The following is a 27,689-nucleotide window of genomic DNA, read 5'->3' on the forward strand; positions in this document are numbered from 1 at the left end:
ATCTGAAGGGATATATCAGGGCCGCAAAGGCCAAGAAAGCTCCGGGGTCGATTCAATAACCAATAGGTTGTTGAAGAGGCTCCCGAACAACTGCGTCGAAAATCTATTGCAGTTCATCAACAGCTCGTTGGCCCTCAAATACTTCCCCAGAAGGTGGAAACAAGCGATCGTCTTCATGCTTTCGAAACAGGGTCAGAACCCGCTGTTTCCACAGAACTATCGCCTGATCAGTCTGCTTTAGTAGGCGGCTAAGCTGGCTGAAAGAGTCGTTCTGCAAAAGCTCAACGAAGAAATTGAGAACCGAAATGTTTTTCCTGACGAACAATTCGGCTCCAGGAGAGCTACAGTCTCTGAGACTGGTCGAAAACACCATTCAAGAGCTAAACAGCAACCATGAAGTTTACGTTGTCTTCTTAGATATTTCGAAGGCCTTCGACCGTGTATGGGACGAAGGACGTCTATACAAACTGGTGGCGTTCGATCTGCCTCGGTGCCTGATCCGGTGGATTGGGTCTTTCCTGAAAGACAGAACATTTCAAGTTAGAATCAGACAACAGAGACATCCTCGCTGGAGTGTCACAGGGAGCTGTGCTCTCACCCACGTTATACTCGCTCTACACCAGCGACCTCCCGAGGTCCGAGCGTGAGAAGGTGTCTCTCTACGCTGATGAAACGGCTCTCCTCTCATCCTCCATGGGTCAGAAGCTCGAGATCATCTACAAGCAACGTGAATTGGACGACCTCGAGCGCTGGTACCTTGAATGGAAGATCCGAGTGAACCCAGAAAAAACTCAAGCGATAACCATGGGAAGAACGATATCTTCTCCGGGTAGGAAAGTGAGGGTCTCTGGAAGGGAGATCAACTGGCAAGCGCGGGTAAAGTAACTCGGCCTTCTAATAGACTATAGGCTTACCATCGAATACGTCAAAACAAGGATAGAGGGTTGGATCAGAAGCATGTACCCTCTGATCAATAGAAAATCCAAAATGAGTTTAAAGAAGAAAGTTAGCATCTATAACACGATGTTCAAGCCTGTCATCATGTATGCTTCAGGCGTCTGGGGACAAGCGGCTACAAAATAAGTCAATACGGATGATTGTGAGTGCTTCGTGGTTCGTACAGAACGAAGCCATCCGCAGAGATTTGCAGCTACCTTCCATTCAGCAATCTATTCAGCCGAGGAATCGGCGAGTTTTCGATTGCGCGGAAACTCACGATAATCCGTTAGTTAAAGAAGCTACAGATTATGCTGTAGACGACCCCTCCCGATATAGAAGGCCTCAACACTCCAATGAGGCTCTCATGTCTCCCGTTGACAGATGAACAATTTTACATTCACTCACCCCAGCCAAGTAGTAGATGAAACTATTACTCTTGCAAACGGCCAATGTTAAATCCCTTTTGAAAAAATCCAAATTCTGCATAAGCCGTAAGGGAAGCCGTTGTTTCAGAAGACTATAATCGTTTTTAAATGGAATAAACCTGTGAGAGATAGAAAAAAACCTATTTTCTGTTTTATATTTGAAATATTTTATATCGATTCAGCTACTATCTCCATTTTGTTCAATTAGTAACTGTATGTTTTTTTGTTTCAGCTTTTCAGCCGCCATAAATTCGAGGGAAATTTCAACCCATAAAGAAAAAAGCAACACATATAGCATTGCACTTAACGATTTAAAAAAATCTGCAGAAGTTGGAGACTATGATCCCTACAATTACAGAGACACTGAGCATCCAACGACGTGAGTATTTCTACAAATAATTCAATTTTGAACTTCAATTTCGTGATGTGCCAAAAAAACAATATGTTTTGATCCAGTTGAATAATTCAATCGAATCAGTCTATATACAGTGTATGCAATTTCAAACCGCAACACCCTGTTATTTTGGAACCCATGAACTGATTTTGAAATTCCAAATTATGCTACTCGACGAGCTCTATCCAAATATGTTGACAAATGTGAATTATTCTCATTTTCAAGGCTTACTATGGAAAGGTCTTCATGGGAGGTCTTCATCAATTGGCCTGATATTATTTCACCACACTTTTGCCTTATCATCTCCTTCAATTCGTTCAAATTACGTGATATATTTCTAAAAAAAACTTTCTTTCAAATATCCCTACAGAAAGAATCTAATGGAGTCAGGTCTGGTGATCGAGAGGGCCAACAAATGAAAGGGCTGTTCCTTCCAATTCATCTTCCTTGAAATTTTTCACCAAGATATTGCCGCACAGCAATCACATTGTGAATGGAGGCACCCTCTAGCTAAAACATAACATTTCTGCGTTTTTCAATGCTTAGTTCCTACATGAAATCCAATAATTTCGTTGCCAAAATTTATAAAATTCTCCACCGTTTAATGGACCCATTATACGGTTTTTGAATATGGAGTCAGGTCTGGTGATAGAGGGGGCAAACAAATGAAAGGGCTGTTCCTTACAATCTACCTTCTTTGAAATTTTCCATCAAGGTATTGCCTCACAGCAATCACATTGTGAATGAAGGCACCGTCTAGCTGAAATATAACATTTCTGCGTTCTTCAATGCTTAGTTCTTCCATGAAATCCAATAATTTCGTTGTCAAAAAATTATAAAATCCTCCACCGTTACACTGGACCTATAATACGGTTTCTGAATATTTATACCAGGAATTGATTTTTTCTTTGTACATTTATTATCTAGTGTGGATTCTCCCTTGCCCAGTACGTGGAATTCTGAGTGGACACTGTACCGTTAGTGGTAGCCTCATCGGTGAAGAGAATATTACCCAAAAAGTTATTGTTATTCAAATATTTATCTTGGCAGAATAAACAGAATTCCAACCTTCGTTCCTCATCTTTGGGTTTTCTTGAATATACTCTTGAATTTGTCCGTCTATCTCTATATTCCCTCTTTGTCTTGGTACATGTGTTTCATTTACTCTCCTGGTTCTATTGAATAACGTATAGTCCTGGAGACGGTTAATAGTCTGGTTCACATGCACTCGATTTAGCTCTTTTTGGTGACATTGTAATTTTTATCGGCGCGTTTTCGGATCATTCCTTAAACTTTCTAGGCAAAAATACGAATCGAGTGACACCTTGGTCGTGATTTTTGGACAGGGCTGAAAAATGTTACAAAAAAAAGTACATGTGAACTAGACTATAATCTCAATTCTCTCGACTAAGTTGAGATTTACCAGTTTGAAAACTCGCAAAACCCTTTTCTAACTAACTCTCTTCACCATTCAAAGACTGCTATGAAAAACAGTGTCTGGTTTATTGATCTAATCATATGAATAGGCCGTATGAAATGCAATCATGAGAATTGTTTGTTTTACAAAATAGAATTTAAACTGTTCACCATGAAAGAAAAAACATAAAATATTTCTGAAAGTAACCAGATAACCACTTAAAAATTGTTTCGACGTGTTCGATAACTTTATGAATGTAAGTATCATTATGTAAATATTACTTTTATTGAAGTTTGTGAAGTGTATAATCAACAATGCAATAGTTATGATGCACTGTTTGGAACCTTTAGTGAAGTAATGAATATTACTGGAGTTTTCTTCCAAAACCAAACCGTTATTTTAACACCTCGACACGTGTTTCAATCACCAAGTGATCATCTTCAAGAGGAATATTAAGCTTCCTACGGCAGGATTGTATATATCGTGAGTCCCACATCTAAAAAAATAAATAACCAGGGGCTCATTTATTACTGCTGTTATTCTCTAACCGAATAGTATCCCAACGGTGGCCTAATCCCAAGAGGATTCCTAACTATAGCTAACTATTTAGCAAATACGAAAATAATTCGTACGTAAATAATTGAATAGAAAACCCACAATATTATCATTTCATATAACACTGATCAAGATTATATCCCTGTCTTAATATAACTGGTGTAACATTCAATGTTATTGAATGTGATAATAGTATTTTGAACATTATTAGCAAACACAAATGTTCGAAATATTACGACTGACACAATTTCAATGCTTGAATGGTATAAGGATGTAATACTTTTAAGTAATGAAATAGTTACCTCCAGTTGAACACAATTCATGTTATTATCAACGGCCTTGGATCTTTGGTTATTGTTGTAATTTAGTTTCCTTTGTGATGCCTTAATTTCATTGTAATAAAAGTACTCAAATTCTCTGGCATAATTATTAATGAATTTCGAATTATAAGTAACATTCTCACATACTTCTTCAGAATTTGATTAATTTGCAGCGCCGTCATTGCTATGTAATACTACTAGAAATAAACTACTCAAAATGAATATAGAGACACAGTCTTAAAATCCAATAAGTAAAAAAATATGTATTATTTCACGATAAAAACTTCTGGTGTGTGCTCCATACTAATTCTTAACATGTTCCATTCGGTTGTTGTTAACTTTTTTACTTCTTTTTGTACTTTTAGCTACAAAATCATTAATATGAAAAATTCTGTATTTAGTTTCACTTTACTTTATTTCGTGATAGCTATTAAAGTTTAAAATTTAAAGAATGAATGTTGATGTATTGGGTAGACGGAGGACACGTAGGATACGTAGGGTGAACCTCAACGAATTTCAAGTTGCTAGAGCAGTGGCATTGATCGAAGTAGGGTATCCAAGGTGTCGTGTAGCCCAAATGCTTAATGTGAGTCATTCTGCGGTTTCCAGAGCTTGAAATCGCTACCAAATTTACGGCATAGTAAAAAGATCCCCTTATCCCAATCGACAAAGGACAACAACCATCGTTTGTTACGACTTTGGGCAATTAGGGGTCGCACCGATTCTGCTAGAACAATGCAAAATCGCCTTATAGAAGCTACGGGAATGCGAATTTCGAACCAAACGATACGAAACCGACTTCACGAAGTACAACTCCATGAAAGACGACCAGCTAGAGCCCCTAGATTAACTCCATCTCAACTTTTGTCAAGAGCATCGTAATTGAAATTTAGAGCAGTGGGCCAATGTGATGTTCACAGATGAACACTATTTGGATGACTGTGTGCAAGAAATTGTTCCATTTGGAGGTGGATCGAAAATGGTATGGGCTGGTATAACTTTAACGGGACACACGGACCTTGTGGTATTTCGGAAAGGGACTTTAACGGCTGTCCGTTACATAGAGGAGATATTGGAACCCCATGTCGCCTCATTTGCTCAAAATATGAGTGCTGGGTTCATTTTACAACAAGATAATGCCAGGCCACACGTAGCCAGGGTCATGAGAAATTTCCTACAAGAGCACAGTATTAATGTCATGAGATGTCCTATTGAGCAGCTCTGGGATGAACTGGAAAGACGTTTGAAGGATCATCAACCCCTCCAAAATCCTAACCAAGTTGCAGATGCTCTTTTGACGATTTATGAGCAGTTACCACAACAAATAATTAGAAATTTGGTGGAAAGCATGCCTCGTCGTTGTGACAAACTTCTTAGAGCCAGGGGTGGATGTACTCACTATTAATGTACATTTTTCTCAATTTTTTTCTGAAATAAATTGTATTTGTTTTTGACACTCATTTGTATTTCTTTTTAATCGTATTACCAAACAGGAGCGCTGTTGCCACCTTAGCATCTTTGAGTATGGGATTCCAAATCCGGTTAAGCGTTATTGCCTCCTCTTTTCTGTTGTAGTTCTCCATATATTTATGAATTTCTATGGCTTCCTGTGCAAGATGACAGAGGTATCCATGATCGGGAGCAAGTAGTTTCACATATTTGTACCACGGATCTTTTGGTGGTAACTATATAAACTTTTCGGCAGGTCCATGGTATACGATATACTCCGGTAGCTGAGAATGGATCTCTTTTGTCTTCCGCAGATCTAAGCCTTTCTTCTATGTTCCGGGTGGGCTTGAACACTGTTTTTTCCGATTCTGGGAAGGAAACTCAAACGGATACACGTGCATTTCAACCGTACATCCCCAGGGTTACAAACAAAATCGGAAAAATCTTAGGAAAGCATAAAATAAAAACAGCTCATGCCACATTGGATATTCTGCACGAGCGATTTTAGGGCATGGGTGATGTGGACTGGCCACCGAAATCGTCCGATTTGACCCCGTTAGACTTTTTCTTATGGTGTTTTTCAAAGTCGCAGGTGAATGCGAATAAACCACTCACCACTCCTTTTTTTTTCAGCAATAAAGAAACGTTCCTCCATCTTCTCAAAGGTAGCCTAGGAACTGGAATCCTTGCCATGCCTTTGGCTTTCTACCATTCGGGATACGTTCTTGGTGTAGTGGCTACTGCCTTGATAGGCTCCTTATGTATGTACTGTGTACATATGCTCATAAATTGCGAGTATGAATTATGTAAAAGAAGAAAAGTTCCCAGTATGACTTACCCAACTACAGCGGAATGTGCATTTCAAGACGGACCTCCAATTTTTCAAAGAATAGCTCCATATTCACAGTATGTACACAAAAATTTGGGCAATTTTGAACTGATTTAATTATTTCATACAGTGTGACCCATTTTTAATGGAAACACACCCCTAAAATTTGAAGTTGTAAATCGATTTTAATAATTGTTTTTTTAAATGTCAAGTACTGAAAGGTCTACCTTGGGACAGAATTTGAAATGTTTATTGAAGTTTCAGGGCATACTACGATATTTTTTCTTAGTCGAAAATCGGAATTTTTTATTAGCAATTTTTTTATTGAAAAACTCACTACGCCACTGAATTCAGAGTGCCTCTAAATAGGTGTGACCAAAATTTCATGAAAAAATATTCAATATTAACAAAGTATGACAACTCAAAAATTCGAAAACTCACACAGCTAACAGTTACAATATATCATTTTTTTTATGATTTCAACAGTAAAATGCCGCCAGATAAAAAAAAAACAAATAGCGTAAATATTTTTAATAAAAATAACGGAATTACATTCACATAATTCAACTAACAATGAAGCAAAAAAATTTTAATAAATGTAACTAATAACTAATTATTGAAATGTTTCGATTGAGTGCAACAATTAATTCTAACTCATATTTTAGTAGCCTCTACTAATCCACCACGTATTTCGATACATGTGTCGTAGCGCTTACGAATGTTTCTGATTACGTTCCTTAGTTCTTGAGGGCTAATATCTGCACATACCTGTCGAATTCTTGTACAAAATTCATTTCTATCTCTTGAGCGGCTCTTGTAAACCTTTTGTGTGAGAAGTCCCCAGAGAAAAAAGTCCAAAACTGTGAGGTCTGGAGATCTGGTTGGCCAGTCTATAAACGGACTACCACGGCCTATCCATCGGTTTGGAAAATGTTCGTTAAGCCATTGCCTCACAGCTCTGGCATAATGATCTGAACACCCATCTAACTGGACAATTAAATTTGATCGTTCATTGATTGGCATCCCAAAACTCTGTGTTTAAAAATTCTAGAAACCTCTGCGCATTAATGTTTTCCTCAAAAAAGAAAGAACCAATAATTCGTTCGTTCAATATCCCACACCAGACGTTGATTTTTTGGAAATACTGTCTTTTACAGTACATTACAGTTTATTACCCAGTTAGGATTATCCGCTGCCCAATAGCGACAATTCTGTGATGACACTACTCCATTTGCAGTGAAAGTGGCTTCGTACCGCAGCTAATACGAGGACGACCCCCCATGCCCCCCCCCCCAGGTTGAGTGCCCTGAAGTAGGAGCTTCCCCCCTCATTTGTTAGCGAAGAGAACCTACTACCCCACTCCTTCCACCCCCGCTCTCCGAGCGGTCCTCAACTTACTGCTGGGCACTTCAGCAAGATTGACATCTATCCTCATTTTGGTAGAAAGTCAGCCTTTAGGTGCTTTTATCTTCTTATCGAATTATTACTTTATCTCTCTATTCCTAACTGAATTTAAGCATGGGGGCCCCCAAAAACTAACCGGCGGCTTTACATTTAATGTCGGGTGTTCCTTAATAAGAATACTAGAATCGCGGTCGAGTTGTTCTGCGGTAAACTTGCTGAAAGAAATCGGATTAGTGTACTTACCGGAGTCGCCTTACGGCGACTCGTGGGGGCGGTCTCTGGTTCTGTTTCGTCGGCCTTGGATGTTTGTCCCTTTCTCGGAACCTGGGGTCATCCATGTTCAACGCATCGTTTGGATCGCGGAACGCTGGATTTAAGTGCGATCTGATTCTATCGAACGTGCTTTCTGCATGTTCTCTCATATACACGTCCACATATTGCGTGTCCAGGTTTAGATTACGAGGACGATCTGGATGTCTCTCATTAAATACTCTACAAACCTCTCTAGCACTTCTAACGTCATCTCCCGAAAGGCGTACAATTTCAATTTTCTCTCTTACGCTCAATCTTGCAGCCATGACACAAAATAATTCGAAGAACTGTAAGGTGAATATTGTTGACAATAGTACACTCAAATCTTTCACAAGTGTCAAACTGTAATATCATTTCCATGGCAACTAAGATTTAAATTGAAATATTAGGTCTTAGTTTTAGTTAATTTGCGTGAAAACTTTAATGTAATTCCGTTATTTTCATTAAAAATATTTACGCTATTTGTTTTTTGTTTTTTCATCTGGCGGCTTTTTATTGTTGAAATCTTAAAAAAAAATATTCTCATGGCTATATCTGTTGATATAGGGTGTTTTTTGTGACTGTTAGCTGTGTGAGTTTTCGAATTTTTGAGTTATCATAACTTTGTTAATAATGAATATTTTTTCATGAAATTTTGGTCACACCCGTTTAGAGGCACTCTAAATCCAGTGGCGTAGTGATTTCTTCAATAAAAAAATCGCTAATAAAAAATCCCGATTCTCGACTAAAAAAAAATATCGTAGTATACCCTGAAACTTTAATGAACATTTCAAATTTTGTCCCAAGGTAGACCTTTTAGTACTTGACATTTCAAAAAAAAATTAATAAAATCGGTTTACAACTTCAAATTTTAGGGGGGTGTTTCCATTAAAAATGGGTCACACTGTATAATCTTCTGCTACTTTTATGGGTATGAAAGTACTATTTTATGGTATGAAAACATATGAAACGTATGAAAATCCATTCGGAAGGTAATTTTTCAGTTCATTGCGTTCAGAAAGTCGAACAGACATGGCAGAGGTTTTGATAATGATTACGATCTGCACAACATCTGGATAATCATTGTGAAGGACCTGCCCACTTCCTATAACTCGAAATTTAATAAAAAAATGATTTCACTAAACTAATATTTTCACTTCGACTCAATATTTTATGTAATTAATGTGTGCAAAAAGTCAATAGTTTTCTTATATTCAGATAATTAAACAAGTTTTATGATTCATAAACAGTCTTTCAATCCAAGAAAATATGTTGATCTTATCGTTCAGATGTAATTTTTCTTTATATATTCTACTGACAACTTACAGAATCCACCCTGTTCAATCCATTCCAGGGAACAATTTCATCTGTAGTGGATGTCTGTAACTTTTATCTCAAATTCAAAATTTCAATCACTGAATTCCTGCCGTTAAAGTTTTCTCATTTTTGTTTCATTTTCCAGGCATATTATCAACGTCTTCCTCCTGATATATCAGCTGGGTACTGGGACAGTTTACACAGTATTCATTGGCGAGAATATTCACCTGGTTTTAAAGGAAAACGATATACACATCGACGCAAGATGGGTTATGTTAATCTTCCTCTTACCTTTGATACTGATAAACTATGTGAAGAATCTGAAATTCTTAGCTCCAGTTTCATCCTTCGCAAACATAGTAACCATGATAAGTTTTGGTATTATTGTTTACTTCATGGTTCAACAGGATATCGTCTGGGAAAACAGAGAACCCTTTGGAAGTTACAAGAATTATCCCCTGTTTTTCGGAACCGTGCTCTTCGCTCTTGAGGCAATTGGTGTGGTAAGTACCATAACTCGGGTTTTTATTCTGTGTTGTACGAGATTCTTGATCGGCATATTCCGCGCCAACTTAACTTTCAAAGAAAATATTGTAACCTCACAACTTGAAATTACAATTGGTGGGCTGTCACGATGACAGTCAAGGCATACCGGTTCACTGCAGAGGAGACGGGAGTGAGTTTACAAATGTTATATTTTTTTTGTTTTATTTGGGCGCCAGGTGAATCAAAATGCCAAAAGATCCCAATAATATCTGTACCAATTCCCCAACTTACCAAGAGAAAAGGAATAAAATTGACCATACACCATTCCAATAGATTAGTGTATTGATAACGTAAAAATAAATTGTACAGTATAACCTTAATACTTGGATATTTAAAACAAAATAAGCACAGGTTAAGAAAACTTTTAGCATTCATGGATTTGATCCATGTGTTTTGAACAAATTCAAATCAATACTTAAAAGCCAAACTGAGTTAATAACTTTCTAAGTTTCATTACTAATTACCTTGAAAATTCTCAATAACAAAAAGGTAAAGCCAGCTAAGTATTTTTAGTTAGTTACTTATATATCAATATTAAATACACAAAGAGCAGGAAGTGAAGCCACAGGTAAGTCATTTTCAAGAATATTTTACAAGGATTCCGAAGTCATTTGCTGTGGGCCCAGAGCGCAGACGCAGTATCACGAAAAAAAAATTAACTAGATCAAAACCCGACTTAATTTCCGCTTTACATAATTAACAGTAAGTTATTAATCACGATGAAATAAATAATATAAAAAAATATGGTCAATAGTTTTTTTTGTGTTTCAGGTACTTGCGCGTCTTCTCCGCTCCCAAGTCAAACAACAATCTTGAATCTACAGAGTCCGCCAAGATGGGTAGTCAAAATGTTCCAGAGTGGTTGTTGGTCTGGCGTAAATTCTTCCTACAGGAAAACGGTACCCAAAAAAAAAACCCTTCAAAGAAAAAAATCCTCATTGATCTCTATTGAAATTATCCTAACTACATAATACAAAAGTAGCATCCTTAGGAACTTTGCATTAATGTGGCAACACCGTAAAACTGTGATCGATATGAAAAGTAATATTTTATTTTATTAACCTTCAATAATAAACCAAAAGTTTTCTAATAGATATGATAACATGGCCAGAATCTATTGAAGTTATCGAAAGTAAAAATTAACGCGCTGATTTCCAGCGGAAGAATCAACAACAAAAATAAAATAAATTATGATTAAACATTTCTATGATACTATATATTTTTATTGGCAAATGTCTAGTAACCGTATACTAGAAAAACCAAATGAAAACAACAAATATTTTACACAAGACACTTTAGGTACACTCCATTTAAATTAAAGCAACTTACCTTCTAGTTTAGAAAGGTTTTATTTCCAATAAAATCCGGAGAAATACTGGAGACAAGTATTTCTTTTTCGGTTTCCACAAACTAGATTTCAGTATTTTTACAAAATACTGATTTAAGTAGTTCCCAACTCGTAATGGTTCAACAAAATCGTCTATGAACTAATTTTTGTTCACTATTGTTTAATTTAAACTAGCTGTCAATTATTCACCTACACTTAGTGTGAATTCAATTTTGATATAATAATAAAAAACAGTAAAAATAATTTCCTTTTAGAACGTCTTTACATGAATTTTTATAAATAATCGTGAAACGGTACGTGAAACGTGAAACGGTTCTGTAGACGGGGTCTACAGAACCACTAATAAGCTAACCTAAATGGTACGACGAAAACAATTTTAAGGATTATGGAACTAAACTACAACTGGACGATCAGATAACAGGTGGGTACAATAATATAGGTATTCGAAGGAAAATTATTTCTGGAAGAGTTGGTTATTTAGGCTTGGTAAGACATCTATTTTAAAGTGTTATTTACTTTCAGGTATCCACATCGAAAACCGAGGACAATCTAGCTCAAATTATGTCAACTGCTTCCTGTTTCCTCACAACCTCAAAATTATCCTATAACGGAAAGCTATACGAAACGAAATATATTCCAAACAAATAATGGGCTCACCTAATTCTTTACATTCATCCAGTGCGTTGGAAAATCATAATGTCCGGAGGATATATCTCCAATAATGTTTGCAATTGTTGAATGTGAAATGTTTATCTTATATGAATAAAGAATAATATTTTTTATGAGGTTGATTTCATTCTCAATATTTTGAACTATATATTTTCAAGTAGAGATTTATCACGTTACAATATCCACCATGGTATAACAATAATGTTATTAAATATCACAACACCAAACCAGTACTTTTAACAACTTGACACGTTTCAATCACCAATTGATCATCTTCAAGAGGAAGATTAATCTAAATTTACATACAATGTTGTCCATGTTCATACCATAGATACATATGCTAGGTACTTGCGTCTTAATTGTCTAAAAATTAATTTCACAATATTGCCTTATCTACTAGTCAAGTAAATTTGATAACTGGAAAATAATTCAATGAAAATCAAAAGCTAAATAAATAAGTACTATTCTGATCATCACACATTTCCACTGTAATTCAAAACTCTATGAAGATGCTTGGATTTATAAAGAGAACCACTCGTGATTTCACCAACATCACTGCTATTAAATCTCTTTATTTTTCCCTGATCAGATCTCATCTCGATTATTGTTCCACAGTTTGGTCCCCTCATTACGTTACACAAAAAGTGAAACTCGAGAGGCCCTACAGCACAATTTCCTGCGATATATAGCCTTCAAGATGCGTGTATACTATAACTATACTGCATTGCAATGCATTTTAAACATACCTTCTCTTGAGGCTCACAGAAAACGGAGATTTAATACTTCTACAGATACTCTTACAGATCTCAATTAACCGATGAGCATCTTAAATCTCTTTTGATAATTGGTACAAGTAAAATTGGTCCACAACTACAAAGTATTGTCGGTGGAAAATCACAATTACATAAATCTCATTAGTGTTTTTGTTTTACTGTGATTCATTTCAATTAGTTGTTAGTTATTAATATGCTTAAACTAAATACTTAAGTTAAGTTTTCTTTGTCATCATTTCTGTCATTAAGTTTTACCTTGCTAGTAAATAAAACCGAGTAATTATCATTCTGTTTTCTTCTTCAAGTTATCACAGCAATAGTAACAACAATTAGGTAATCATTGGCTGTCGCGGGCCAGATTGATGACAGTTAATCATTGGCTGTCGCGGGCCGGATTGATGACACTGGCGGGCCGAATTTGGCCCGCGGGCCGTAGTTTGGAGACCCCTGGTCTAGAAGATACTAGTGAGATTATATCTAATATTACAGATGCTGACATAAATAGAGTGAATATTCTTGTGGAAGTTCCAAAAAATTACAAACGTTTGAGAGTAGAGACAAATGATTATAGAACTCTAGCCATTCCCGAAAACAACAGCTTGGGATATGTTTGTGAATATCTTTTGGGAAAATGTTAAGGAAAACATTCATGTAAAGTATGTACAAATTTTGCCACGGCGGCTAGTATCATGCTGAATGAAACAAATGTAGTCATTTCAATAGTCATACAGAAGCCAAACAGTTTGGAAATTGATATATGCCTCTCCAGATTCATTTTTACATAGTATCATTCGTCTAGAGACAGAATTTCCTTATCATTTCTATAATTTATGTGCCATATAATTGCATAGGCAACCAGCTCAAAACAATGTTTTCAAAAATCAACTTTCTCACCGTTGTGATAATTGTCCTTAGGATTTACTTTCACACACAAGGGTAAGAATTTATTATACTTTGAAATTTTTGCCAATAGAAATTTTAAAACAAATGAATAGAGCATAAGTTTTTGACCTGAATTGTATAATCTTACTTAACATATACGTTTATTTAACTTTTTTTTTTTCATTTATTATCAATGTCCTAAACAGTTCACAATCATATTTAATGTGAGCTCCTCGTAGCAATAATAAGTCAGATCATGGTTACATATTTTTTGATCGAACCTCGTGTAGAACAGTGCACGATAAGCTCTCTTCCCGCCCACCACATGCCGGCAAAAAATGAAATCTCGACTCTCAACAAGGAGGCCGATGTGAGTAAATTCAATTGTGAATGGTATATCTCTGGAAGCAAGTAAATATTATGTTTCATTCATATCCACTGGACATAAAACCGAGTCCACTTTGAGGCTCGGCCTACCAGTACGGGGATGGCACACCCGACGGTTATATGCCACCCCTTTTGCAGAACAGGATGAAAACTCATCCGGTGTCTGATAACGTGCTGGGGGTTATACTTTGCCGCGTTCCCCGTTACGGTGTATATAGAACTATCGCATTAGTATAGTCTCATTGACCGTCAGTATCCTCAAGTTCCTTACAACTATGAGGAATATATTTGTGCTAATGAGCCAGAGCCTTATTTAAAAGATTACTCGGAAATACGTCCTGTGGGGCTCAATGACTAATATGCAACAGTCTACACCAACGCTCGAAATATCAAGAGTACTTCTGAATGTGTAGTATCTGAATGTAACTGCCGCCATCTACAAAGACGAATCCACACTAACTACGGTTACAAGTTGGAATATCGCAGGACGCAAATAGGAAAACTAGACGTGTTATTAGTGAAATGATGATGAATTACGGTCCAGGACAGTACTGGCTCTTTCGTTTTTAGTGCAGTTCTCTGGTATACGGTTGACGATTCTAGTACTTAGTCTCTCTCATGCTGGACCTATGTTTGGCAAATGTGGAAGCCTGATAGAGAGGCAAAAAAATTAACAGCATCAAAGTTGTAAGGAAATAAATGATAGAAAATATTGTGCTTACAATAGAGAAACATTAAATGGAAATCGATACAAAGTATGGAGGATCAAGTGAGTTGGATTTTAAGGGTGGAAATTGTTTTTTCACGATTACTTTGCAGTTGAGAGGCAGTTGATAGGCACTTCGACATTTTTCAGAAAACGATATCATATTTGAATAAAAAGGTATTTGCTTTCTACGTCCCCATCATTATACAAAAAAATGTTACCGAGGAAAATGGAATAACTAAAAATACTAATTAGGCTCATTAACTTTTTCAAAATATTTATAGAAAATTCGTTGGTTGAGGAATGAAAATGAATATGAAAATAGTGCCTATGAATGAAAAAGACAAGAACTAAAGTTTCATTTTTTTCTATAGCTGGATGATTGTTGATTTATTGATATTTACACAAAAATCAGTTCAATAAGTTTTTGAACTTCTTTGCAAGATCTGCACATCTTTGTAGAAAGTTTATTTTGAAATTTATTTGGAAGATTCTTACATTATTTTGAATAAAGATGGAAAAGTAGAAAGCAAAAACCTTTTTTCCAAAAATTATTATCTTTCAAAAATATTCCCCTTTCAATTTAAACAGAATTCCTGGGATTAAATGAAATAAGCAAATGACTGTCATTACATACTGTCATCGATGAAATGAGTATATTTCATCGAAACATATATTTTCTCCTAGAAATATATTCCGTTCAATTATTATATTGTATTCTGATTTTTTCAAATTCTGTGGCATGCCACTGTGTTTTTTGTGTTGTTTTTAATAATTGTTTGGATATTTGTGCTATCTATGTGTCGTCAGTATAAATATTGTTCCTTCGGATATTTTCAATTTTTATTGAAGTTTTATATTTTATATTTTTATTCAACTTTTTGATGTTACCTTCATATTATTATGTTAACCCAATTTTTAATGTTTTCAAAATAATTAGTGTTATTATTTTCTTACTTGTGATACACTGTCTGGAACCTTTGCTGTAGTAATGATATTACTGGAGATTTTTCCAACACCAAACCCAACATGGAAGTTCAATCTTCCTCTTGAAGATGATCACTTGGTGATCAAAACATGTGTCGGGGTGTTAAAATAACGGTATGGTGTTGGGAAAAACTCCAGTAATATTTATTGTAATTTTCTCCATGATTAGATGGAATTTAGCCCTCATTTCGATGCATTTTATGAAACTGGCGATAAAGAAAGTCAAAGGACTATCCCCAATGGAGTTTACGCTTCAAGGCAGTTACGTCAAAAGCAAAAAGTTTAGTCATCCTTGCGGAGTAACTTGAAGAGGTGAATAATTGGAACAAGAAACGCCGTGGTCACTTACGAAAAGATCATAATATTTACCTATCTGGTGAGAAACTAAGAAGAATATGATTCTTTGAGAAAGCGACAGATATCAAATCGAGTGAATAAAGAAAGCAAAATGACCTAATAAACTAATGTATTAGTTACAAGCGTATTTTTATGATCTCAAATAGGGTCATTATTAAATCAGTGTGTCACTCATTTGCTTATTTGAAAAAATACATAGACGTAGGAATGATCAGAAAATCACGGATTATACGGAAAGTGGACGCAACCTGCTTCTGAATTTCACAGTCCCGACATTATGTTGTATGAATCCATATTTGTAACTCCCTAAAATCTGTAGTAGTATTTCATTTTCAGATCATGCCCCTGGAAAACGAAATGAAAACCCCAAAATCGTTTTTAGGCATTTATGGAGTTTTCAATTCAGCAATGACAGTCATAGTCATTCTTTATATTGGAATAGGATTATATGGTTATTTGGCATATGGTCCTGACGTAGGTGGTTCTATATCATATACAATAGGTAATGAAATGTAAGTACCAAGTGATTAAATACTTGAACCTTCCAAATTCAGTTAACTGCAACAAACCACTCAAAAATTATTGCGTTCGAAACTTAATGGAAAAACAATGTTTCAGAAGGTTCAGAAGAAGATTATATACATCACAGAAGATTGAAAAAAAATCTCAAAAAATTGTTTATATCGCCAATTATATTTTTTCAATAAGCAAAAATTTTTATGAAGGATGAAATTTTTGGTCCCTTCAATAAATAATAATAAACTTCATTTTCCTTTCTAAACGTATTTTGTATTAGTATCATCAACTACAAATATATATACATATCAAGAGAAACTTCAACTAGAACTAGAAATACCCAAGACTATAAAAATATTTTTCTAGGAGAAAATTCTTTGTGCTCAACAATAAATAAAGTGTCAGAATTCTCAATGACATAAGGCAACCAGTTGAATATGAAGGAAGCCAAGTGTTCCAGTGTGTTGTAGGCTAATTTGCTTTTCATAAATGGTACGTGAAATTTGTTTTTGTCGAGTGTTGAGGTTGTATTTTGTTTAATTCGAAACGAATATTTCTTTTCCATTCTTGAAAACATATTAAGATAATTAAACATCAAAAGACAAGGTACAGTCAAAACTGTAAAACATTTGAAAGCATTCCTACAAGAATCACGAACATATTCAAGTTACCACTTAAGCGTATTACTTCTTTTGTGGTGTGATGAAGACATCAATCCATCTGCATGATACACACCTCAGAAGACAGTTCCGTACCTCAGTCTGAGCATAGTACAATGTCAATAACTGATCAACATTCAGTAGTTGTTTTATGTTATGAAATAAAATTGATTTTTTTTACAAAAATTCTGCACTGTTTCTGCCAATTCAGATATTCATCAATATGCAGACGTGAAAATTTGATAATTTTTTGCTCTAAAACTGATTACAACTACCTTACCGATAATGAAACCTGATTGATGAAGTTTCATTCATATTTAGACTGAGGTTATTTGCTTAACCATTTGTTAAGATTTTCAAATAATTGATAACATTTGCTTTACAGCATTGACACTGTCAGATACTATCATTGATATGTCGGTCGTTCTCTAAGGTACTCTGATAACAAATCAAATGTAGAAAGGGAATTGTTCACTTCACGAAAGTTGAAGTTAATTCAACAATAAAAATTAACAATGCTCTTTGTTATGCTTCACAGACCTGCACAAGTTTGCAAAGTAATGCTTTCCCTGGCCATATACACTTCCCACCCTTTACAAATGTATCCGGCAATTGATACTGTGTGGAAGCAGTATTTGCAGCCGAAATTAGAGAAGAGTTCTCATCAAACGTTCTACGAGTACGCCACTAGGACATTCATGGTATTTTTTTGCTGTAAGTATAATCATTCTATTATTTCAGATTGAATTAGGTTAATGAGTGTGCGTCCATCTTATCAGTTATACAACATCATCAGAACTAAACGTTATACGTGGTGCACCTCGGGGCTTCATACTTGCACTCCTCCTATTCATCATTAACACCTCTGATTTTTCAATGTACCAAAGAATTTTCAAATTCATACTTATGCTGATGACATCAATCTAATTTTACCGCAGAAATTAATGAATTTTTATCTGTTGAACATTTTTTGAATGATGATGTGGATGATCTATTGAAAACATCAAGAAATCACATCAATTCAAATAAATCATCAGCCATAATTTTTGGTAGTAAGAGGGACCGGTATAGAGCCATAGATAATTTGTCAATTTCTGTCAATAATCACAAATTGGAATATAGGAAAATAAAATACTTGAGGTTGACAATAGATTGCAATTCGAGATTCATTCGCCATATGAACTCTGTGATTGCGAGAGCATATGGTCTACCAAAGCATCCATACCGTCACAGACATTACCTGACTAATCATCTGAAGATTCAAGTATCTGATACACTTATTTTATGAATTTTCAACTACGGTGGTATTGTCTATGGCCCGTGCTTTGATCTAGAAACTTCTTCCAGGATCCAAAAAGTTCAGAATGCCTGTGTCCGTTTAATTTTTTGCTGAAACGAAGAGATCATGTAACAACATTTTCAAACAATCTTGGGGTTCTGAAAATGTTAAATAGTAGGAAACATCACCTTGTATGCTTCATTTGTAAATTATTGAGAAACCAATGTCCAGATTACCTATACTTCAAAATCACTCCACGTCAACAATCCTCCTCCTGCGTAACTCTCTATCCTTTTTCGAACGTTATTTTTCTTATAGTGCTGTAATAGAGTACAACTATTATCCTGACAAGGTTGATTCTGTGTACATTGACTTCTCTAAGGCGTTTGAAAGGGTCAACCATAACCTCTTACTCCAAAAGCTCAACAGATATGGTGTAGGTGGGGTACTACTGGAATGGATTAGTAGTTATCTTACGAATACGAGTCAAATGGTTAGAGCAAATTATCACTACTCCATGTTATTCGAAGTAACCTCTGGTGTTCCTCAAGGGTCACACCTTGGTCCTCGGTTCAATTTATTTATTAACGACATTATTCATTGCGCCCGACACGCCAAAGCACTATTAATTGCAGATGATTTAAAACTTTTCCTCATTATTAAAATCTCATTGGACGCCCATAGGCTTCAGTCTGACCTTAACAATCTATCAAACTGGTGCTCCTTAAATGGCATGGACTTGAATGCCATAAAGTGTCATGTCATGCGCTTTTATTGATCCCATGTACGTTCCACCACTTTTGATTACATCTTGAATTGTCATGTCTTGGAGTCTGTTAATCAAATAAAAGAGCTTGGGGTTGTTCTTGATCCCACCTTGAGCTTCAGTCTACATTCCCACGGCTATTCATAAAGCTATGAAAATGCTAGGGTCTATTAAACAGCTAACTCACGCATTCACTGACCCAACTGCTATTAAAGCCCTTTATGGTTCACTGGTCCGTCCACACCTGGAGTTTTGTTCTTCTGTCTGGTCCCCTCATTGTGTAACTTGTATTAAGAACATCGAAAATGTCCAGCACAACTTCCCCAGATACATAGCATATAAATCGAGTGTTCGTTGCGAGTATGAGTTGCTACTGCAATCTCTGGAAACTATGAGAAAACGGAGATACCTGACACTACTTTTCAATATTATTAACGGCAAATTCGGTTGTCCTGAACTCCTAGAAAAAATTTATCTACATGTTGAAAACCGCTCAACTTGACAGCAACAAACATTTATGTACCAATTTATCGTTTAAACCACACATTCAATAGCTGCATTCCAAGAATCTTACGATTAGCCCATAGTAACGTTGACCTTGAGATGTTTAACATCTTGCATCATTTTAAAACTCAATTATGGAATACTGTGCTTCAAAGTTTTAGTGTAAAATACTTCAAGATAGTATATGTGGTATATATTTTATTGTGGCTTATTGTTTTTTGTCGTTTTATACTCTGAAATCAACCCCATTCAAACTTTAAATTTACCCCTTTTAAGCTATTCTTAGTTGCAATTTGTAATTCAGAATCTAATCTAATTTTATTTCAATTATAATTTAACATTGCAATTTATACTTTAAAAGGGCTTGCCCGTAAATAAATAAATAAATTGAAAATGCTATCTTTCTCTGCGTTTGGTATTAAAATGAAAGCCATCATCTTCGGTAAACAATGAATCTGCCTAAATTGAATTGATTAAAATTAAATTATACTTAATTAAATTATCTGATTCATTTTACTTCTTCATGTTTTTTTAAATAATTTACCAACATGAACTTCTGTTACCTATATGATGTTTAAACCTAGATTAGGTCCTAGTTTTGAGTCACGATACTGTTACGTTTTCCCCGTGGGTTTGACAATAATTGACTACACTATACAGTAACGAAACTCAGGCTTATTTCACTGTTGATACAAACAAAGAATGTCTATCACCTTATTATATCGCTTCGTACCGCACTGTCCGCTAAACTTGACCGTGACTTCTAGTAGTCACAGTCAAGTTAGTAGTGTGGGTAGCATTCAAATATGGTAATCGAATTATCGCGAAACCGACAGGGAATTTGCCAGAAGTCTACCGAAGCAAAGCGGCATCTAACTAGAACAACCGCGAATCGCACGTCGAGTTGAGCGCGATCTAGGCCACGTCACAACTGATTTACGACGACCAGAGGCGGCCGGCGTTATTTTCTTCTCAGGGGATGATCAACAACAATACTGTATCGTATCACTATTTATACCTTCGTGTATGTTTATAAAAATAATCTTGGTTACGTGGTTACGTAGAATAGCGTAAGCTAAACTCCGCCAAGATAAAAATAACGAACATTCATCATTATTATCATTATTATAGTTTCTGACGTAGCACTTAATTATTTTCAGTTTGTTTGGCAGCAGCTGTACCGTACATCGACCTATTCATCTCGTTATTTGGAGCTCTCAGTTTGTCAGCTTTGGGATTGGCTTTTCCAGCCCTCATCTACATCAGCACCCATTGGGACTCTTTGAAAGGTGTTAGAGGAACTATGATCATCGTCAGGAACATCGTTATATTCTGTTTCGCCATCGTAGGACTCTTAATAGGGACTTGCACGAGTTTGGAGAAGATAATAGAAAAATTTTCGATGAAAAACTCAACTCTGTGATACTTTCAATGTAGGTCGTTATATTATGCAGGACAGAAGCACATTCTATAGTACAAGCAGTTTGTCTATTGAGCCTTACGACAGCAGAATGTTTCCCATTCGAGGAAATTTTGAAACAGAAAAATATATGTCAAACGTCTAGTTACTTCATTTCAACTCATGAAAATATGATTTTTATAGAGTCAATTGATGATAAAACTTGAAAACAAAACGTTTGTTTGGAAGTGATTGACAATGTTTCATGATGAATTTATCATTAGTTCGGACTTCCATTGTCTGATATTATATAAAATGATTTGAAATCCTTGAAAGAACTGATAAAAAATAAGAATTAAAAATGAATAGCTGAAAATAACAATTATACTAGGCAAAAAAACCTGAAATGAGATAATAGTGGAATGAAATACAAGTAAAAATAGAACAAATGACCAAAAAATAAAAAGTTAAGAGATTTCAAGCTAAGTTTTATTTGATCCCTTGGGAGCTGTCTGACTTGTCCATTTAGTCCAAGTCTCCAGAAAACACTGCAGCATCTTGGGCTTATTTTATTCACCCATCTTCTCATGACACCCATTCCATCAGTCTCGTTCCCTGTACTAGTTTGTACAGGTTCCGGTTGGATGTCCGTCATAATCTTCTGGACGTAATTCAGTGCCTCACATTCGCATAAGAAGTGTAGAGCTGTTTCTATCCCTTCGTTGTATAATCTACAGCTGGGGTCTTCGTTGTACAGCCCCATTTTATTCAGGTGTTCTCTAAGCGGACAATGACCGGTTAGTAAACCTGTAATTATTCTGAGCCGATCCCTACTATATTGAAGTACCTATTTCTTCGGTTCTTTTCTCGGACGGTTCCCTAATGAAGGTTCTACTGCATTTGTTGCCAGGTACTTTTAACCAGTACTCAGTGTGCTTCTTATTGGTCCATGTCCTAATCTGGTTTGGTACCAATGATTTTGGTACCCCCAGAGCTGGTTCAGGACCTATATATGAAGTTGATGATCCGTGTCTAGCGCATTCATCAGCTTTATCATTACCTGTGATTCCTGAATGCCCTGGCACCCAGTACTCAGTTAATTTGTTCCTGTTTGCAAGCTCATTCAGTTCTTCATGGCATTCCAATTCAAAACTTTGATGTCACCTTCGGGTTTGTCAGATCCCCTAGTGTTCTCTTGCTGTCTGTTAAAATATTGATTCGCTCATTTCTTTGAGGTCTCAATTTAATAAGCCTTGCACACTGCAAGATGGCATAAACTTCCGCCTGAAAGACGAATGTGTATAGTCCTAGTGGATAACTGTAATTTAAATTTCTATCCGCTCGGCATATTCCAGCTCCCGTTTCATGTTTGGTCTTCGATCCATCTGTATACCAGGTGTTTTTTCCAAACATGTATTCCAAACATGTTTCACGGCTTATGGTTTTGGCCGTGAAGTTTTTGTTAAAGGTGTACTTCGGTGTCATGTGGTCCGGGCACATATTCAATATGGTCCTCCAAAATGTGCTTAGAAAATTTCTTTTCGGTCCGATCTTTTGTAGTTCGGTGAGTTTTCCAGTCTGAATTGGCCACATATTGGCCTCCTCCATTATCACAGAGTGTAAAGGAGGTAGATTCAGGAGTGTCTCCAATACAACTGTTGGGGTAGTTCTCATTGCTCCCGTCATTCCCAAACATGCAAGTTTTTGCATTTTTGCACCTTGCTTAGTTTGTTGATAGCGATCGCCTGCTTCATCTCTGGCCCCCAGATCAGAGATGCGTATGTTATCATGGGTTTAACCACCATCATGTATAGCCAATATACCATGTCTGGATTTAGCCCCCATTTTTTTCCATAGGTGCGTCTGGCGAGCATCAGTGCTACCTCCGCTTTCCTTTTTAACCTGTCCAAGTATTGGTTACAGGTCAGTTTGGAATCCAGAATTACTCATACTCCAAGCCAAGTTACTTCACGACGTTTCGATTGTTAGTATCCACAATCGTCTTCGGGTAATGACTGGACTAATTCCTCCAAGACGATTGTGGGTACTAACAATCGAGACGTCGTGAAGTAACTTGCCTTGAAATCGCTCAACTGTTTATTTTAATTTGTTTGCTTAATATAATTGTTATTTTCAGCTATTCATTTTCAATTCTTCTTTTTTTATTAGTTCTATCGGGGATTTCGAATCATTTTATATAATATCAAACAATGGAAGTCCGAACTAATGAAATTCTGGTAATAAAAATTAGGGGTTGACAATCTCGTGGGCTATCACATAGATGTCACTACTAGTTTTTAATCCATTTTATTTTTATTTAAATTCAAAAGAAACGTGTGAAAATTTCACAGCCTTCGGACTATTCGTTTGTGAGATAGAAAATTATGAATGAAGCTACTTTTTTAGTTTGAAGAAAATGGATATAAAGGAATTTCGTGTGTTACTGAAGTTTTTTTAGCAGAAAAAAAATACCGTTGAAGCCAATGTTTGGCTTTAAGATCTCAAGAGAATGCTCGCTGGAAATAAATTTTGCGCCGATGAGGCTAAAGACAAATGGTACTATAAAAATAGTATCGAAAAATTGTATGGCAACTATATTGAATAATAAAATCAGATGTTATAAAAAAAAATTCTATGTTAGCCTACGAATTTCTCAGCCCAACTGTTGTTTACTAACAGTTTCGACAAATTTTGAGGTTTTCATCAGCTTAAATATTTTCATAAAAATAATTTATTTTAGATAGCAAAATGTTCCTTAGATACTCCTTGTAAATCTCCTTATATTAGACCGATATATTCAAAATCTATTTCGTTATTCAATAATATTAAATTATTTAATTAGAGGCTGGATGGGTGTTGTGTTCAGCATTAACTGTTTCATCAGGATCAGCGTTTCTTTGAATTTTTTAAGTAAGGGCGATTTGTTACGTTAATGTGAAATTAATTTTATATAACTCAGGTTTATTTGTAAATATTTATTTATTTGATACATATGATATATTTGAAAATATAGAAAATATTTTCATTTTACATACCTTGTTTCCGTATTATTCAAATCTCTATTATATTATACCTAAATTGCAATGGAAATATCCGACTTCTCGTAATCTTGAAATGGAATAGAAGAAAGGATCTAATGTACCTACCACGTGGCGTCTGTTAGACAAGATAACACTCATCTTGATATATCATCTAGAATTCAAGTACAATGTAATATAAATCTCATAGGTATATTCATGTTACTTTTGTTAATCAATGCAAACAGTTTTGGAAAAACTGCAAAACTCTAGAATGTTTCGTACTTCACCTAGTATAATAAGAAACCAAAATAAACATAATTCCAACCTCGTGTAAACATTAACCTCCTTAACGTTTCCTATATTTCCAAAGGAATGAACTCTGTAAGAAATTTCTTGATTGGCACCAAAAGTTGCTTTACATGAAAATGATATGCTGTAAAACTCCCATAACTTGTTGGAAAGACTCTTATTATAAGGTTCACTTCCCAAGTTCGTTATATTATAAAAATAGTAGTAGTATATCAAAACTCAAAAATAGATGAAATAATTATTAACGTAAGACATTAAACTTCTCTCGAAATATTTTAGAACTGAAAGATCTGTTTGGGATTGAATTAATCGGACAATTCAGATATTTCAATCACTGAATAGCGTTTTTCCACAAACAAAAAACTATTCTCAGAAGTTTTTCATTCTTCATATCCGAAGTTTCATAACTTTCATTTTGTCAGTTATATCCTTATAATAACATACATTTGCTAGCAATACGTCTCAATATGTTGAAAACTAAATAATTTTTCTACTCCCGTACGTGAAATAGTACTTTCACACACCGTTCACGAATCGTAAAATGTAATTTCACGCCCTTTATACTCATAAGAAATACATTGTAGTCTGTCCATAAGACCTAATACATGAATATTTCGCTGATAGGCGGCCTTAGTGCATCTTTTGTTTAAGAGCAGCAATAAATCATAAATAAACTGTCAAAATAGCTTGATCATTATTGTTGTGAGCTCATTGTTGAGAGTTGATTATTAATATTTTAACATTATATTATAATGGATTCAGATCATTCAGATATACGAAGTACCCCGTCGGATGTTATGGATGCAGCCAATGAGGCTAGTAAGACTTTATTATCCCAAAAATCATTGAGCGTGTATGAAAATACGTATGAGAAATTCATGGCATGGAGGAAAACAAAGAATATCAATTCATTTTCTGAAAACGTAATATTGGCATATTTGTCAGAATTATCCAAGAACTTTAAGGCAGCAACACTTTGGAGTAATTTCTCAATGCTAAAAAGTACCATCAGCATTAAAAAAAACATAAATATTAACTATCCTAAGGTACGTGCTTTTTTAAAAAGGAAGAGTGAGGGATACGTTCCCAAAAAATCCAGAGTTTTGGAGAAAGAACAAATACTGAAGTTTATACAAGAAGCTCCTGACAAAAAATTTTTATTGACCAAGGTAAGTTTAATGTCTCACGTTAGTATTAAATAAATGATACAAAAACCAAAATCTCAAGAAAATTCACCATCACGGAACATCTTGAATTATACCGAAAATATACGGCACTCCGTCCGCAAAAATACGCAGAAAAAAAATTATTTATTAATTATCAAGGTGGAAAATGTTCCTGCCAGATCGTTGGTATACATAAAATTGGTAAAGTTCCTTCGGTAATCGCAAAATACCTAAATTTACCTCATGCTGAACAATATACAGGCCACTGTTTTAGGCGGTCATCCGCCACGTTATTAGTAGAAGTTGGAGGCGATTTGCTTACCTTAAAAAGACATGGAGGTTGGAAATCCTCTGCAGTGGCAGAGCATTATATAGAAAACCCAATTACTCAGAAAATTGATGTGGCAAATAAAATTTTATCGCCTCAAAATCAAATTTCCTCAGCCCCTATCGCCACTACTTCTATCATCTCAACTTCCAAGTCAAGAAACACACTAATAGAAAAATCAAATGCTGCAGGTGTAAGTTTTGGAATGGTCACAGGTTCCAATATTACTATTAATAATCATTATTATTCCACATCAGAATGAAAACCAAAAATAATAATCTCAGTATAAGAATTAATTGTTAATTTTATAATATAGGTACTTACTAATTATTCTGAAATTCAATAAAGCTCTTTACTAATGGTGCTTAATTTTCTCTGTATGGTCGTAGAAAAAGTATAGTGTGCAACATGTGCGTGAAGACTTTTTTTACACTCGCGTTGTTTGCGACACTCGCCTGAGGGCTCGTGTCGCAAATTCCACGCTTGTGTAAAAAAGTCGATTTCACGCACTTGTTACACAATATACTGTGTGTGGATTTCCATATTTTCACTCTATTACAATTCGCATTAAATTATCGGAGTCCAGCCCTGCTTCATATTTGAAATGTGTGCTTAGGGGTCGTATCTCTATGATCACTAAAGATAAGAGGTATTGTATACTGTATTGACTAGACGGCGCTCGACTTGTGTCAAATAAGAAATACTCCTACAGACCTACACAGTGCACTACTATATATTCGAATATTATTAAGTATTATGTTTTGTGTCAAATAAGAAATACTCCTACAGACCTACACAGTGTACTACTTATATTCGTATATTATTAAGTATTATGTTTCGAATTATAAACACCGGGACAGCGCGTACGCAGTCCCGACTACCAAAAATTACGCGCCCGAGTTATCCGCATTAGGGATAATCGCAGGTGTCAGCCCAACCGAAGTGCAATGGAAAGGCCTCGTCCTGGGGGAACCGCCTTGTTGATCACGGTTGACCCCTACGCCAGGTAAGTATGCCTTTCGGTCGTCTTTTCTGACTACTTAACATCTATCTCTAGATCAAACTAGTGACATATTGTAGTCTACAGTGATACGCCATCTATTGCACGGTAGAGTAAACAGTTTGTACATCGATCTCTGAACACTAAAATAGAATCTAGAATAGTGAGTATTTTGAGTTATTTATCAAGCCGCATTTGACTTTGCTGCAAGTTGTGGAACAGCGTATTGTAGTAGTATTGCGTATTGTAGAACATTGCAAAATGTTTCAGAATTTTTTTTGTGTTTTTCAACAAGTTGTTCTGTTTGCGTCCGAGGTCGGTAAAGATCAAAGATAATGTCCAGCATGTTTTAACACTTGTCAAACTTCTCATTAAACTTGGACGTTTTTCGAGATCACATATTACATTTCTGATCCTAAAATAATTTCTCATATTCATTGAAAACATAAGAATTTTGAAACATCGCCATAAAAATTTGAAGATACCGTAATTACACTTTGAGTAGGTACATATTCTATTGCCATGGATTATGATATTTTTGTAAATCAAAAACTGTCACAGAATAACTTCGCATATGAGTTTAGTTTTATCTGAGAACTCAAATGTAAATAGGTATGAAGAGAATGTGAACAGCAATTCCTTTCGAAAACGTTAAATGTATCTTATTAACAAGATACTCAGCAAATCACTAGCAAAGGCAAAAACTGAAATTTTTTGGTTCTGGCTGAAATTGTGGCATACAGAGAGT

General features: G+C 35.5%; 1 protein-coding gene, 1 long non-coding RNA gene and 1 other non-coding gene across 3 annotated transcripts in view; 1 reads left to right on the plus strand and 2 right to left on the minus strand.

Moving 5' to 3' along the window:
* The window catches only part of LOC111509789 (proton-coupled amino acid transporter-like protein acs), a 35,519-nt gene extending 11,371 nt beyond the window's left edge, over positions 1–24,148 (plus strand). The window contains exons 2-7 of the mRNA XM_074172044.1: positions 1,597–1,743; positions 6,133–6,405; positions 9,486–9,843; positions 16,332–16,507; positions 17,709–17,884; positions 20,880–24,148. Coding sequence (XP_074028145.1) covers positions 1,597–1,743; positions 6,133–6,405; positions 9,486–9,843; positions 16,332–16,507; positions 17,709–17,884; positions 20,880–21,142 — 1,393 coding nt within the window. The 3' untranslated portion in view covers positions 21,143–24,148. The remainder of the gene's footprint in view (positions 1–1,596; positions 1,744–6,132; positions 6,406–9,485; positions 9,844–16,331; positions 16,508–17,708; positions 17,885–20,879) is intronic.
* On the minus strand, positions 9,220–9,769 carry LOC141481057 (uncharacterized). The gene is made up of 2 exons (XR_012464724.1): positions 9,632–9,769; positions 9,220–9,567 (listed from the first exon to the last, which is right to left on the minus strand). It is a non-coding gene; the product is annotated as an uncharacterized lncRNA (long non-coding RNA).
* A 2,643-nt stretch (positions 24,149–26,791) lies between the features above and the next one.
* LOC111514495 (U1 spliceosomal RNA) lies at positions 26,792–26,955 on the minus strand. Its single transcript, XR_002723373.2, has one exon. It is a non-coding gene; the product is annotated as a U1 spliceosomal RNA (small nuclear RNA).
* Between the last annotated feature and the right edge of the window lie 734 nt (positions 26,956–27,689).

This window comes from Leptinotarsa decemlineata, unplaced genomic scaffold (assembly GCF_025532065.1).
Source record: "Leptinotarsa decemlineata unplaced genomic scaffold, Ldec_3_MD MMD2_tig00000035_RagTag_RagTag, whole genome shotgun sequence".
Taxonomy (NCBI): Eukaryota; Metazoa; Arthropoda; class Insecta; order Coleoptera; family Chrysomelidae; genus Leptinotarsa; species Leptinotarsa decemlineata.